Source organism: Balaenoptera musculus, chromosome 2 (genome assembly GCF_009873245.2).
Source record: "Balaenoptera musculus isolate JJ_BM4_2016_0621 chromosome 2, mBalMus1.pri.v3, whole genome shotgun sequence".
Taxonomy (NCBI): domain Eukaryota; kingdom Metazoa; phylum Chordata; class Mammalia; order Artiodactyla; family Balaenopteridae; genus Balaenoptera; species Balaenoptera musculus.
Window position 1 is genome coordinate 8,313,703 of NC_045786.1, and position 13,930 is coordinate 8,327,632.

The 13,930-nt window shown below is 42.1% G+C and overlaps 1 protein-coding gene across 2 annotated transcripts in view; it reads right to left on the reverse strand.

The window, feature by feature from the left end:
• Positions 1–4,833: 4,833 nt before the first annotated feature.
• PRPF18 (pre-mRNA processing factor 18) overlaps positions 4,834–13,930 on the reverse strand; it is a 53,176-nt gene continuing 44,079 nt past the window's right edge. The window contains exon 11 of one of the 2 annotated variants that reach the window (XM_036844694.1): positions 4,834–8,193. In XM_036844694.1, the coding sequence (XP_036700589.1) occupies positions 8,113–8,193 (81 nt within the window). In that variant the 3' untranslated portion in view covers positions 4,834–8,112. The remainder of the gene's footprint in view (positions 8,194–13,930) is intronic. The other variant, XM_036844695.1, reaches the window with a different exon arrangement.

Consider the following 13,930-nt stretch of genomic DNA (forward strand, 5'->3'; position numbering starts at 1 on the left):
CTCCTGCTTGCAGACAGCAGATCATGGGACTTCTCAGCCTCCATAATCAAAGGAATCAATTCCATATATACAATCTCCTTGTAGGTCTGTTTCTCTGGAGAACCCTGACTAATACAGTGGGGTTCAAGGTTTGAACAATGACCCCCACGATGCCATTAAAGAACTGACTCCACCATCTTCAGCATGGGTCTCCCACTGTCAAGACTGCAGGATGGCTGCAAAGCACTGAAGCATCATGACCACTTTTTAGGAAAGAAGAGAGAAAGGGCAAACTAAGTCTATCTCTCTTTTTTTTTTTTATTTTTAAGAAAAGCAGTAGGTTTCCTGGAAGTCCCACCCAAAAGACTTCTATCCATATTTATTGGTAGAACCTGTCACAAAACCAACTCTAACTTCAAAGGGTCCCAGGAGAGCAAGTAGCTTTTACTGTGCTCACTGCAGCTCTGCACAAAGTAGGGCTCTGTTGGTAAAGGAGAGGAGAATGAAAACAGGGTAAGCAGCTGGCAGTGTCCACACCACACATATACGGCCCATAAACTTGCAGACCTAAAGAAGAAAAATACAAACCAAGTCTTAATGAAACAGTAATCTAATAAAACTACAAAGTTTGACAAAAATACAAAAACTCACACGATTTCCTCTTCTCTCAAATCCCACACTCAGGCATGCCACTATGAAAAGATTATGTTATTTAAGATTCACATGATTTGATTTTTATAAAATCTATCTGGCAAAGATAGCTGACAAAGGTTATGCCTGAGCTAGTTACAAGATTATTTCCCCTATGCATAGAAAACCCTGCATAAAGGCAAGCCACAGGGCGGGAGAAGTATTTGTAATATATATATATCTAACATAGGACTCATAGCCAGAATATATAAAGAACTATAAGTCAGTAAGAAAGAGGCTGGGAAGTCAACAGAAAAAAGTGGACAAAAATAAAATCTTGAACAGAAACTTCACAAAAGATAAAATCCAATGGCCATTCAGTATGTATGAAAAATGCTCGACTTTGCTTGTCCTCAGCGAAATGCAAATTAAACCCACAATGTGATGCCATGTTAACCCCCCCAGAAGAGCTGAAGTGGAAATGACAGAGCACATACCAGGGGAGGCTCGGATGTGGGGCGCCTGGACCCCTCAAATCCTGCACGTGGGATGGTAACCTGGCACAAGCCCTTTGGAAACCTCTGCAGTGATACCTTCTGAGTACATGCATATCCTGTGCCCCAGAAATTTCTCAGCTTCGTATATACCCTACAGAAATTTATACTCACCAAAAAGTGCATGTACAACCTTCATACACAAACTGGAAACAACTCAAATGTCTATCAAGAGTAGAACTGGAGAAAGCAGTGAGAATGAAAGAACCACACAGACACACAAGGATGAATATCAGAAACTGTAAGTTGAGACAAAGAAATAAAATGTAAAAGGAGTCACGTATAACTGACCTCATCTATAAATGGGCAAATTAAAAACAAGCAAACTCCTTTTTATGGCTGAGTAATATTCCATTGTATCTACGTACCACATCCTCTTTATCCATTTGTCTGTTGATGGGCATTTAGGTTGCTTCCATGACCTGGCTATTGTAAATAGTGCTGCAATGAACACTGGGGTGCATGTGTCTTTTTGAATTATGGTTTTCTCAGGGTATATGCCCAGTAGTGGGATTGCTGGGTCATATGGTAATTCTATTTTTAGTTTTTTAAGGAACCTCCATACTGTTCTCCATAGTGGCTGTATCAATTTACATTCCCACCAACAGTGCAAGAGGCTTCCCTTTTCTCCACACCCTCTCCAGCACTTATTGTTTGTAGATATTCTGATGATGCCATTCTAACTGGTATGAGGTGATACCTCATTGTAGTTTTGATTTGCATTTCTCTAATAATTAGTGATGTTGAGCAGCTTTTCATGTGCTTCTTGGCCATCTGTATGTCTTCTTTGGAGAAATGTCTATTTGGGTCTTCTGCCCATTTTTTGCTTGGGTTGTTTTTTTGATATTGAGCTGCATGAGCTGCTTGTATATATTTTGGAGATTAATCCTTTGTCAGTTGCTTCATTTGCAAATATTTTCTCCCACTCTTGAGGGTTGTCTTTGCATCTTGTTTACAGTTTCCTTTGCTGTGCAAAAGCTTTTAAGTTTCATTAGGTCCCATTTGTTTACTTTTGTTTTTATTTCCATTACTCTAGGAGGTGGATCAAAAAAGATCTTGCGGGCTTCCCTGGTGGTGCAGTGGTTGAGAATCCGCCTGCCAATGCAGGGGACACGGGTTCGAGCCCTGGTCTGGGAGGATCCCACATGCCGCGGACCAGCTGGGCCCGTGAGCCACAACTACTGAGCCTGCGCGTCTGGAGCCTATGCTCCGCAACGAGAGGCCGCGATAGTGAGAGGCCCGCGCACCGCGATGAAGAGTGGCCCCCGCTTGCCGCAACTAGCGAAAGCCCTCAGACAGAAACGAAGACCCAACACAGCCAAAAATAAAATTAATTAATAAAAAAAAAAAAAAAAAAAAAAAAAAAAGATCTTGCTGTGATTTGTGTCAAACAGTGTTCTTCCTATGTTTTCCTCTAGGAGTTTTATAGTGTCCAGTCTTACATTTAGGTCTCTAATCCATTTTGAGTTTATTTTTGTGCATGGTGTTAGGGAATGTTCTAATTTCATTCTTTTACCATGTAGCTGTCCAGTTTTCCCAGCACCACTTACTGAAGAGACTGTCTTTTCTCCATTGTATATTCTTGCCTCCTTTGTCATAGATTAGTTGGCCATAGGTGTGTGGGTTTATCTCTGGGCTTTCCATCCTGTTCCATTGATCTTTGTAGAGACGTGGATGGACCTAGAGACTGTCATACAGAGTGAAGTAAGTCAGAAAGAGAAAAACAAATATCGTATATTAATGCATATATGTGGAATCTAGAAAAACGGTACAGATGAACCAGTTTGCAGGGCAGAAATCGAGACACAGACGTGGAGAACAAACGTATGGACACCAAGGGGGGAAAGTGGCGGGGCGGGGTGGGGGGGGTGGTGGTGGGATGAATTGGGAGATTGGGATTGACATGTATACACTAATATGTATAAAATAGATAACTAATAAGAACCTGCTGTATAAAAAATAAATAAAATAAAATTCAAAAAACAAAACAAAACAAGCAAACTAACTCATTCAGGGAATGACTAACTAATGGGTACCAGGTTTCTCTTTGGGGTGATGAACATGTCCTGATGAAAATCAGGACCATGGCTCTGACTATAATGAGGCATGAAGAGATTTCTGGGGCATTAATAACATTATCTTTCCTGACTTGGATGCTAGTTACTTTGGGAGATGTTCACTTTGAAAAAAGTTATGATATGGTACTCCTCTGATTTGTGCACTTTTCTGTATATGTTACATTTCAATAAAAAAATTTACAATAAAGGAAATGTAATCTAGCCCTGAGTCTTGGGAAATAGTCTTCAAAGGGCTAAACAAACCCTCAACGGGTAACTGATTAATAATACCTGACTCCTGGTATCTCTGCCCCAATCCTAACTCATGCTTTTAAACAACCTCTTATTTATTTTATAATATCTTATTTATTCTTGCTGTACACAATGTACAGCCAGCCCAAGGTTGTATCTATCTTTACTGCCAAATTTCTTACAGAAGGATTATATGAGGCTTGTCCTGGTGCTTCTTCTATGGACAAGTCTCCTCATTTGAAACCTAAGAATTATTACTTCAAAAGTATTTAACATTTGAAGCACTCGAGGTTTTATCATCTGCTAAATTTCACATTAACCTTGAGAGCTAAGTGTTCTCTCTCTTTGAATTAAAACAATAAAAAAGAAGTAGAGTCCTATTGCCCTGAATTTATCCACCAGGTCATTTCCTTCATAACTCTTATAACTCCTTTTAATCCGTGGTTTTCAAACTGCTGGTCACAACATATTAATGAGCTGTGAGCCACTTTCGAGGGTCACAACCAGCATGTTTTTTTTTAAAATAAGAAACACAACAGAAAATAAAACGTAAGAACGTACCGCACGTGGCATGGTCAGTGCTTCCGTTACATATGCATATACGCAAGGAATACTGGGTCTCCACGCACTTGTTATTGTCGTGAGTTGTGGTCAAAACGTTTCAAAGCTACAACTTTAATCCTCCCACTTCACAGGATGGCAGAATCTCGAAACCAGGCTCCGACGACAACACTCATGGTTTATGATGTCTCCTAAGCCTCAGGGGGAGGGCAGTTGGAGAGCAAAGGCAATTTGGTTTTGGCAAGTTGTAAAATCTGGGCGTGCAGAGGGCAAGGAGAGCCGTCTACGCCAGTGACTGGATTGTGGTGGCAGGAAGCTCGGTGACTGCATCTGTGATCACCAACGATGCTCAGAAAGCAGCTCGAACCTTCTTAGCTGCCCTCCGTGGTCAAGGTAATGGGTTCACCTTGAATGCTGTGAGAAGGCTGACAATTATTTCAAAGCTGGTGCTTAAGGACATAGAGGAGAGACTAAACAAAAGGAAGTGGGCTAGTTAAACAGAGTAATCATTACCATCAACACAAGGACTAGTTTGGACAAGCTGTGTAAGAGTTTGTGGAAAAACAAGTAAATAATCAATGCTTTCATAATAAACTGTTTTGGTAAACGTAAAAAACTTTGTTTCTAAATGAGCCTGGTTCCAGAATCTTGAATGGGCTCGGCTCACACCACAGCTGCCGCCGCCCACACTGCATTCCCCCAGTTGGTCCACACCACCAGAACTTATTTTTAAATTTCAAAAGATTTTAAGGTTACTGTTAACCATTCCAGGACTACTGCGTAGTTGTAACTCAGCCAGTCCAACTGCAGAGTCTGTGATGGAAACCAGTTGCCGCGATGGTGTTCCCACAGCGACCCTCCGGGAACTGGAGCTGGCTCCTGACACTCTCGACAGCTGGAAACTCTTACAGAAACCCGCCATGAGAAAGTGCTTTCGGTTCAAGCCTCCCAATGTGACTCCATACCATGAATTTCTATGGGATAAACATTCTTCCAGGGGCTCCAGGGGCTTCATGGGCGAGGACGGGGAGGAGGGAGGCATGACCCACTAAGTTATGCTCTTTGAGATATTTGCACAAAGGAAACGGCCGCATCTCAACCCAAGCTCCCCTTTCACTGAATCTGCCCCACTTAGTTCTACTACCCTTCCAGGTCCAGAAGCAATAAAGGGGGTTATTGCAGGGCTGAAAAGGAGCCAGTGATAGGAATCCCCCAAGTTCAAAGCTACCAAACGCTTACTTTCTTTCATATAAAAAGACAATTGTATTTCTACAGTATTTACTGGTGTCAAGTCCCGGGACAATCTAAAGGGCTAGAGTGGGTCAGGAGATCACCAGAAGGAAAAACTTAAGAAGTCGCGCTGCTATCAACCCTATTTTCTATTCCTCCAAATTCTTCCTGAGAGCTCAGAGTCACAGCGTATCCTAAATGCTGTTGCCAGTGACAGCTGCCTTCCTAGCTCTGGTCTCTCGGGACTCCTCCTCCTTCCTACAAGATCAGGACCATCCTTTCTCTCTCCCCGCTGTGTGTCAATTGTCTTTGGCCTCAGCCTTCTTTTCCTAGTTTTCCCCAAAGGCCAGAATCACAGCCATGACCTCCAGACGGCCGCAGCCCCCTGCTGCAGTGCTGAAAAATACTGCTCAGTCTTTGCAGTTGGCAAGAACACTCCTAAGAAAAGCAGTATTTACTTCTGAGGGAAAACCAGTGTTTTACTAAATTTGAATCCAGAAAGACACGACTCCTTTGGAAAGGAGTCTGAGCAGGTGGGAGATAGAAAGGGAAAAATATACTTAGTTCAGGATTGTGACTGATTTTAAAAGACAGGCCTTTATTGTTTTAGAAATAGCTAAAAAATAGAAATACGTAGCATCTGGTGAACTAAAACTTTCATGATTTGGAGACTGTGAGAGGTCATTTTTTAACACACCCTCATGATATCTGCAATCCTCTGAAGATCTTTCACTTCAGGGAAACGGAAGACTTTTCCACAACATCTACGTCTTTCAACCTAAGCCCAAAATGACCAACATTCACAGCACTGTAGAACACAGTACAACTCTTTTTTCCAACCATCTATCCACACTGATCAGTTTTAGAAGATACTGGTGCCACATGATGCAGTTTCTTCTTTGTGGTGGGATATTAACTGACAGCAAATGGGAAGACAACACGAAATTAGCTGACTACCATGCTGACTGGGAATTAAAAAGAAGTGACCTGGGGAGTGTTCGTTCAACAATATTTATAAACAAGTCCTATACAACAAGACTACACAAGAGAAGTCTAGACTGTTGTCATATCTTATGAACGTCCGTCTCTTACTTGCTCTAGTAAGCTCTCTTCGGTTGTAATTGAGTAAGAAGAAACGGCTTCGCAGGTAGGCAAGGAACCCTGATTCAATTCAGGACAGCAGGCCTCAGCCACCATCGCACACGTGACCAGCGGACACGATCGGCCAGGCACAGCCACAGACCCCACCAGTGGCCGAAACTGGCTTTCGAGGCTTCCCAAGGGGGGCCGGAAGAAGTGACTGTGAGCCCACCTGCACCCGCGCAGCTGACTCCAGCCCCACCATACTCTCGATCCTTCTAAACTCAGAACTGGCTCAAAGTGACAGCAGCTATAGAGCCTGGACACAGTAAATGCTTAATAGACGCTCCTACTAGCACTGCCGACGCTGCTAGCACGCTGCTGCCACCACCGTTGTTCTCGTCACGTGAGCCCACACTGACCCTGACGGCAGGCTGGGGAAAGCTACTTTGTCTTCACTCTAACAACAAGGACACAACTGTTATTTACTGAGCTCTTACTTGCCAGGCAGCGTGCCAAGCGTTTTCTTTTGCTTAAATACAACAGTGATGCCATGAGGTATGTACAAGTATCCCCACCATTTGCAGATAAGGAAGCTGAGGCTTGGAGAGATGAAGTAACTCGCTCATGGTCGCACGTGCATACTCACACCCTTCCGTGCACGGGTGCGGAGCTGCAGTCCGAGGCGAGTTAGTTCTGACTTCGGAGCCGCACTCCCACCTCTAGCCGGCAGTGCCAATCCACCTACTCAGGCCACTTTCTATCCCCACCTGCCTCTATCCACTGAGTCCTCTCAACCTCTAAAGCGCAGTGATTCGTCACAATTATCTGGGGGTGACACTGTGCAAAAAGAAGTCCTCGTTTGTGCAAAATCAGACCCAGGACCTACTGTCTCGGGCAGCGGCCAAGAGTCCTGGCATCCTCCTCTTCTGCTGGGCAGGATGGAGCTGGGGCAGCTGTCCACCACCGGTCTCGGGAGGATGGCGCTCGTGGGCAGTCCTATTCTAGGAAGAACCAGCGGCAGCAAAACATCCCCGTTCCTGGCTTGACAATCCATCTCCCCACCTTGAACCTTTATGCACTGGGGTTACTGAATTTGAACTTCTGTTGGTTTAATATACCATCTTTGTGTTCCAAACTTCTATTTCCTGTTAATTGTATCTGTCCCAAGAGATGACCAATACTAAAATTTACACACTTTAAAAGATAAAAGCAAGCTTTGAAATGCAAGAAAAATAACACGTAACAGTAGTAACATTTACATTCAAATCTATTGCAAGATGGCAAAAGTTCAGCAACATTTAAGCACTATCAAGTTTCATTAAATGGTTCCATGTTTTTGTTGAAAATATAAAAATATTTTTCTATAAACACTTCATAAGAGGCAATGTGAAAATTACCATATTTTACAGAAATAATTAAGTCCATCCTCAAATGTTCCTTTTTAATCCTCTAACTGCAACTTCCAGCTCTAGAGGGGAAAAGTTATTTTAAACCCTGTCCCGTGACTGTTGTCTACACATTTAACTTATGAGGAAAAGTCTTTAGAACTTAATTTTTCGACTATTTAAAATAAAAGCAAGACACAAAAATCACTTGGCAGTCAGATGTGACATGAGAGCCAACACAGTTCTTAAAACCAAGAGTTGCATTAGGCAGAACTCAGAGACCAGAAATTCCTTTTTCTTCTTCCCTCGTGCCTGTTGGCAATTCCACAAGTCCACGCCAGGCTTAAGTTCCTTGTGATATCCACAGGCCGCACACAGATCTCACAGCGCATTGTACTCCACACATTTCGATGGATCTGTAGGAAAGTGCTTCTGGCAAATGGTCATTAACCTCTTCAATCCCTAAGAAAATAAAAATAAGTAACGGTTGGTTGGTTATGATATGGTTAAACTATTCTCAATCGCCCTCCTCGGTACTCACTCCAGTTTACCAACGTCCCCGCTAAAATGCAGCAGTCCCCTGCAACGCCACTCAGATGTACACTGAGAGAAGGATTTAACCGTGTGCACTCAGAGAAAGGTACAAGATGGTCACAGCTTGTTCACAAAAACAATAACATCAAAAGTACCATAAACAACCCAAATGTCCATCATAGGAGAATATGTGAATAAGCTTTAGTACGCTCACAAATGGAACATACTACATCAGTAAAAAAAGAATTACCTAGAGCTACAATTCAGCCTTTCTCCACCAGGTTCCAGTAGAGAATCAAGCCCTGCTGGCTAGCCTAAAGCATCCATTATATGTAATGAGACAGCCCCTCTCCGACGTACCCTAAAAGGGTGCTACGTGTGTCCCAGCCTTGGGAGGAATGAGAAAATGGGCACTCAAATCATCTTCTGTGTTCTACGGTCCAGATGAGGAACTCTGGTTGAGAACAATGGATATACATGAATCTTAGAACGTTAAATGTAAAAAGCAAGTGGCAAGGGGCTTCCCTGGTGGTGCAGTGATTAAGAACCCGCCTGCCAATGCAGGGGACACGGGTTCGAGCCCTGGTCCGGGAAGATCCCACATGCCGTGGAGCAACTAAGCCCGTGTGCCACAACTACTGAGCCCGCGCTCTAGAGCCTGCAAGCCACAACTACTGAAGCCCACATGCCACAACTACTGAAGCCCCCACACCTAGAGCCCGTGTTCCGCAACAGGAGAGGCCACCGCAATGAGAAGCCCGTGCACCGCCAACGAAGAGTAGCCCCCACTCGCAGCAACTAGAGAAAGCCCGCGGGCAACAACGAAGACCCAACGCAGTCAAAAAAAAAAAGCAAGTGGCAAAATGCTATATACAGTATTACACCATTTAAAACTTTTTTTTTATTATATATAATTTTTACAGGTTACTTTCCATTTACAGTTATTACAAAATATTGGCTGTCTTCCCCATGTTGTACAGTACATCCCTGTGCCTGTCTTACACCCAACAGTTTGTACCTCCCCCTCCCCTATATTGCCTTTCTCCCCCCGCCCCCCAACTGGTAACCCCTGGTTTGTTCCCTGTGTCTGTGAGTCTGCTTCTTTTTGTTACGTTCACTAGTCTGCTGCATCTTTTAGACTCCACTTGTCAGTGATGGCACTGTCTCTCTCTGACTTGTTTCACTTGGGCACAATGCCCACAAAGTCCGTCCCTGCAGCTGCAAAGGGCAAAGCTTCACTCTTCATGGCTGAGCAGTACTCCATTGTGTATATGTACCACCTCTTCTATCCATTCGTCTGCTGATGGACACTTAGGCTGTTTCCATGTCTTGGCTACTGTAAATAGTTCTGCTATGAACATTAGGCTACATGTATCTTTTTTTTTTTTTTAATTTTATTTATTTATTTATTTATTTATGGCTGTGTTGGGTCTTCGTTTCTGTGCGAGGGCTTTCTCTAGTTGCGGCAAGTGGGGGCCACTCTTCATCGCGGTGTGCGGGCCTCTCACTGTCGCGGTCTCTCTTGTGGCGGAGCACAGGCTCCAGACGCGCAGGCTCAGCAATTGTGGCCCACGGGCCCAGCTGCTCCATGGCATGTGGGATCTTCCCAGACCAGGGCTCGAACCCGTGTCCCCTGCATTGGCAGGCGGATTCTCAACCACTGCGCCACCAGGGAAGCCCTGTTTTTGGGTTTTTCTGGATATATACTCAGGAGTAGAATTGCGGGGTCATATGGTAGTTCTATTTTTAGTTTTTTAAGACACCTCCTTAATGCTTTCCACAGCGGCTGCACCAATTCACATTACCACCAACAGTGTACAACAGTTCCCTTTTCTCCTCATCCTTGCCAACATCTGTTAGTTGTAGACTTTTTAATGACGGCCATTCTGACAGATGTGAGGTGATATCTCATTGTGGTTTTGATTTGCATTTCCCTGATGATTAGCAACGTTGAGCATATTTTCATGTGCCTGTTGGCCATCTGCATTTCCTCTTTGGAAAAATGCCAATTCAGTTCTTCTGCCCATTTTTTAAGTGGGCTATTTGTCGAGCTGTATGAGCTGTTTATATACGTTGGGTATGAATCCTTTATCGGTCATATCATTTGCAAATATTCTCTCTCATTCAGTAGGTTGTCTTTTAGTTTTGATAATGGTTTCCTTTACTCTACAACAGCTTATAAGTTTAATTAGATCCCATTTGTTTATTTTTGTTTCCATTACTCTAAGACAGATTCAAAAAATATTGCTTCAATTTATGTCAAAGAGTGTTTTGCCTGTTTTCCGCTAGGAGTTTTACAGTATCTGGTCTTACACTTAGGTCTTTAATCCATTTTGAATTTAATTTTTGTATATGGTATTAGAGAATGTTCTAATTTCATTCTTTCACATGTAGCTGTTCAGTTTTCCCAGCACCACTTATTGAAGAGACTGTCTTTTCTGCACTGTATATTCTTGCTTCCTTTGTCGTAAATTAACTGACCATAAGCCATGGGTTTATTTCTGGGTTTTCTATCCTGTTCCATTGATCTATGTGTCTGTTTTTGTGCCAGTATCATAATGTTTTGATGAAAGTCAGGGAGTATAATTCCTCCAGCTCTGTTCTTCTTTCTCAAGATCGTTTTGGCCATTCGGCGTCTTTTGTGTTTCCATACAGATTTTAAAATTAGTTGTTCTAGTTCTGTGAAAAATGCCATTGGTATTTTGATAGGGATTGCATTGAATCTGTAGATTGCCTTGGGTAGTATGGTCATTTTAACAATACTGATTCTTCTACTAGTATACCATTTTAATACAACTCAAAAACAACTTAAAAATAATATATTGCTTAGAAATACACACATAACATGGTGGAATTATTTTTGAAAAAGCAAGGAAATGACAAATTGTGGATAATGGTTACTTCTGGGGTACAGGAGGAAAATACAGATTCTATGATCTTCAGAAAGTTCTAGTTCTTAAGCTGGGATTAAGGCCTTTACACATCTATCTTATTCTTTGCTTCATAACTTACATATCACATGTATTCTTTTTTACGTCCCAAATATTACACAATAAAAAAATTGTACTATAATCATAAAAACTAGCACAACACCCCAAACATGACCTGGCCAATTCTGCAGAATGTAGTCTTAGTACTACTACACTGCCTTTGTTCTGTACCTTTGGCATCTGTTACCATGGCCTTCGGTTCTTTTTAGACAAATGCAATACACACCACAAATTCCCATGATGTCACAAATTTCAGATGCTTTCTATCTCTTCTACAATTTGGCCAGTTCTCATCCAGTCTATTATAACTTCATAGTGATATTTTTAACTGATGACAAGAACTGTCACAATTAAGATTCAATCAGTCCCTTTCAACTCATCCTTCAGTCTGTGATCTTTTAAAATCCTTAGTGGGCATTTTACTTTCAGTTATTCTTCTTAGCTTTCTCATCCACCAGCAAGCAAACATGCCTCTAAGTCATTATCCAAATTCACAAACAGGCCAGGGACAAGAGCAGAAACCTGCGATGTGCCACTATAGATCTCTCCAGAACAATTCTGCAAGTTTTACAACTAGCATTGAATCCTATTTACTCTTTTATCTACCAGCCTACAAATGTCCTTGTTTACAAGGAGAGACTTTGTCAGATGTCTTACTGAAATCTAGACATCTATAGCAATATTGATAATTTATTAAAAACGACAACCAAGAACAGCAGCACTTAATTTTAATGATCTCCAAAGCAATTTTTGGCACAAACTATTTTAAGGTTTCTCACCTTGCATTCACAAAAACTGAAACGACCCAGTTCCTATCACAGTAAGAAGAAGAATGAAATCCCATCAGAAGCCAAAGGTTGACTATGTTCAGGTCTATATTAGATATGAAAAAATATATAGCACACTGCCTGGTACTTAACTAGTATTCCCCCCAAATTCATTTCCTTTCCTAAAAATGATACAATGAAATATCATCTGCTCTTAAAAGAAGAAAGAGTTTCATGACCCAGTGGGAAAAGCAGAGGATGTTGCTGGAATTATACAATCTAATAACAGAAAAGTGCATCTAGAAGTCTGAGCAGGAAGGGTAAACCCCCTCAAAATACATACTAATGTTAACAGGCAGCGAAAGCATCACCAAAGATCTAGAACTCTTACTCTGTAATTACCTACATATTCAAAGAACACTTAAGCTAAGTGAAATCACCAAAACCAAAACAAAACAATGAGGTAAAAAGCCTGCCAAATCTCTTTGGTCCCACAGTAAGCAGATAACACAAATATAAATTACTTCTATGAAGTGAGCTATAATCTAAGAGATTCAACATCAGAGAAACATGGTTTTCAGACATTTTACGTCAAGCCCTTTGTGGATTCAAAGATTGTCCATACTATGCTATTTAAGGAGTGGGAGCGTGGAGGGAGGTTACCTTTCAGCTGATTTCCAAGAAGGAAGACTTTTGCCAGCCAGTGCTAAGAAAGCCCAGGGAATCTGCCTGCTCCGCGTTCTGCCGGCGCTGTTGCGCCTAATCGGGTGTTCGCTTTAGGACAAAGGCCCTGCCCTCTCATAGTCCAGCGTCTCCTGCTGGGAATTCTAATCATGTGGCTGCAGAACTGGATCTGTAGCCATGGAAATGTATGTGATATCATTAAAAGGATCCTAAGTCTCCTGAAGGAACAGGTGAGAAGAGAGGCAAAGCTAGGAAAGGGAACAGTCCAATGAAAGACTAAACAGCTTTAATCTGCAGCAAAACACAGCAAGAATTATATGAGCCAATGAAAGGCAAACAGATGCTAAGACGGCTGGGGGTCATTTTCCTTACACTGTAGGAATCAGAATTTAGGTGTCTGTGCCTTATTGAAGATATCTGTGATGCTTATTTACACTCACTGAACAGACTCTATGCTTAAAAAGTAAATATTAAGAGTACCCTGTCTGAAATCTTAGCTGTCAAACAGTTGTGAAACTCAACAGCCTCCATCATAAACAGTTACCATGGAATGTTACAGTAAATTTTTGCCATAAGGACTGACAGCACCCAGCACAGAGTTTTAAAGGGGCATAATCTGATGATAACATATGAGTATTTTCCAAATGGAAACAAATTTTTTCAGTTAGGTCCCTCAGGATTTTAGTTTCAAATTGCTTGGGGACGCTTAAACCAGTAAGACAAGGAGCTGCTTAGCTTAGCTAATTGCAAATAGCTTTTTAAAAACTAGTAGTATTTTTAAATATAATTTTCACTTTTGTAAAAGCAATACATTTATTCAATAAATCCTTATTCAGTGCCTACTACGTGCCAAGCACTGCTCTAGGCTCTGGGAATAGAGCAGGAGAAAAAAAGAGAAAAAATCCTCACCCTCATTGAGAATATTTTCTAATAAAGGAAGACAGACGAGAAACAAAATATGTAAAACGGACAAGAAACAAAATGAATATGTAAATATCTAACGTGCTGGATGGTGGCAAGTGCTATGGAGAAGGTCAGGCAGGCAAGAGGCGCGTGTGGATGTGGGAAGTGACCGGAAGGGCTCTGGCTCTCCCTGAACTAGGGAGCGACTGTAGGGCTCTGAGCAAGAGAGCATCACAGTCTGGTTTGTATTTTAATTGGATCCCTCTGGGTGCCGTACAGAGACTGAACAGAAGAGGGGCAAGGAAAGAAGCGCAGAGAGGA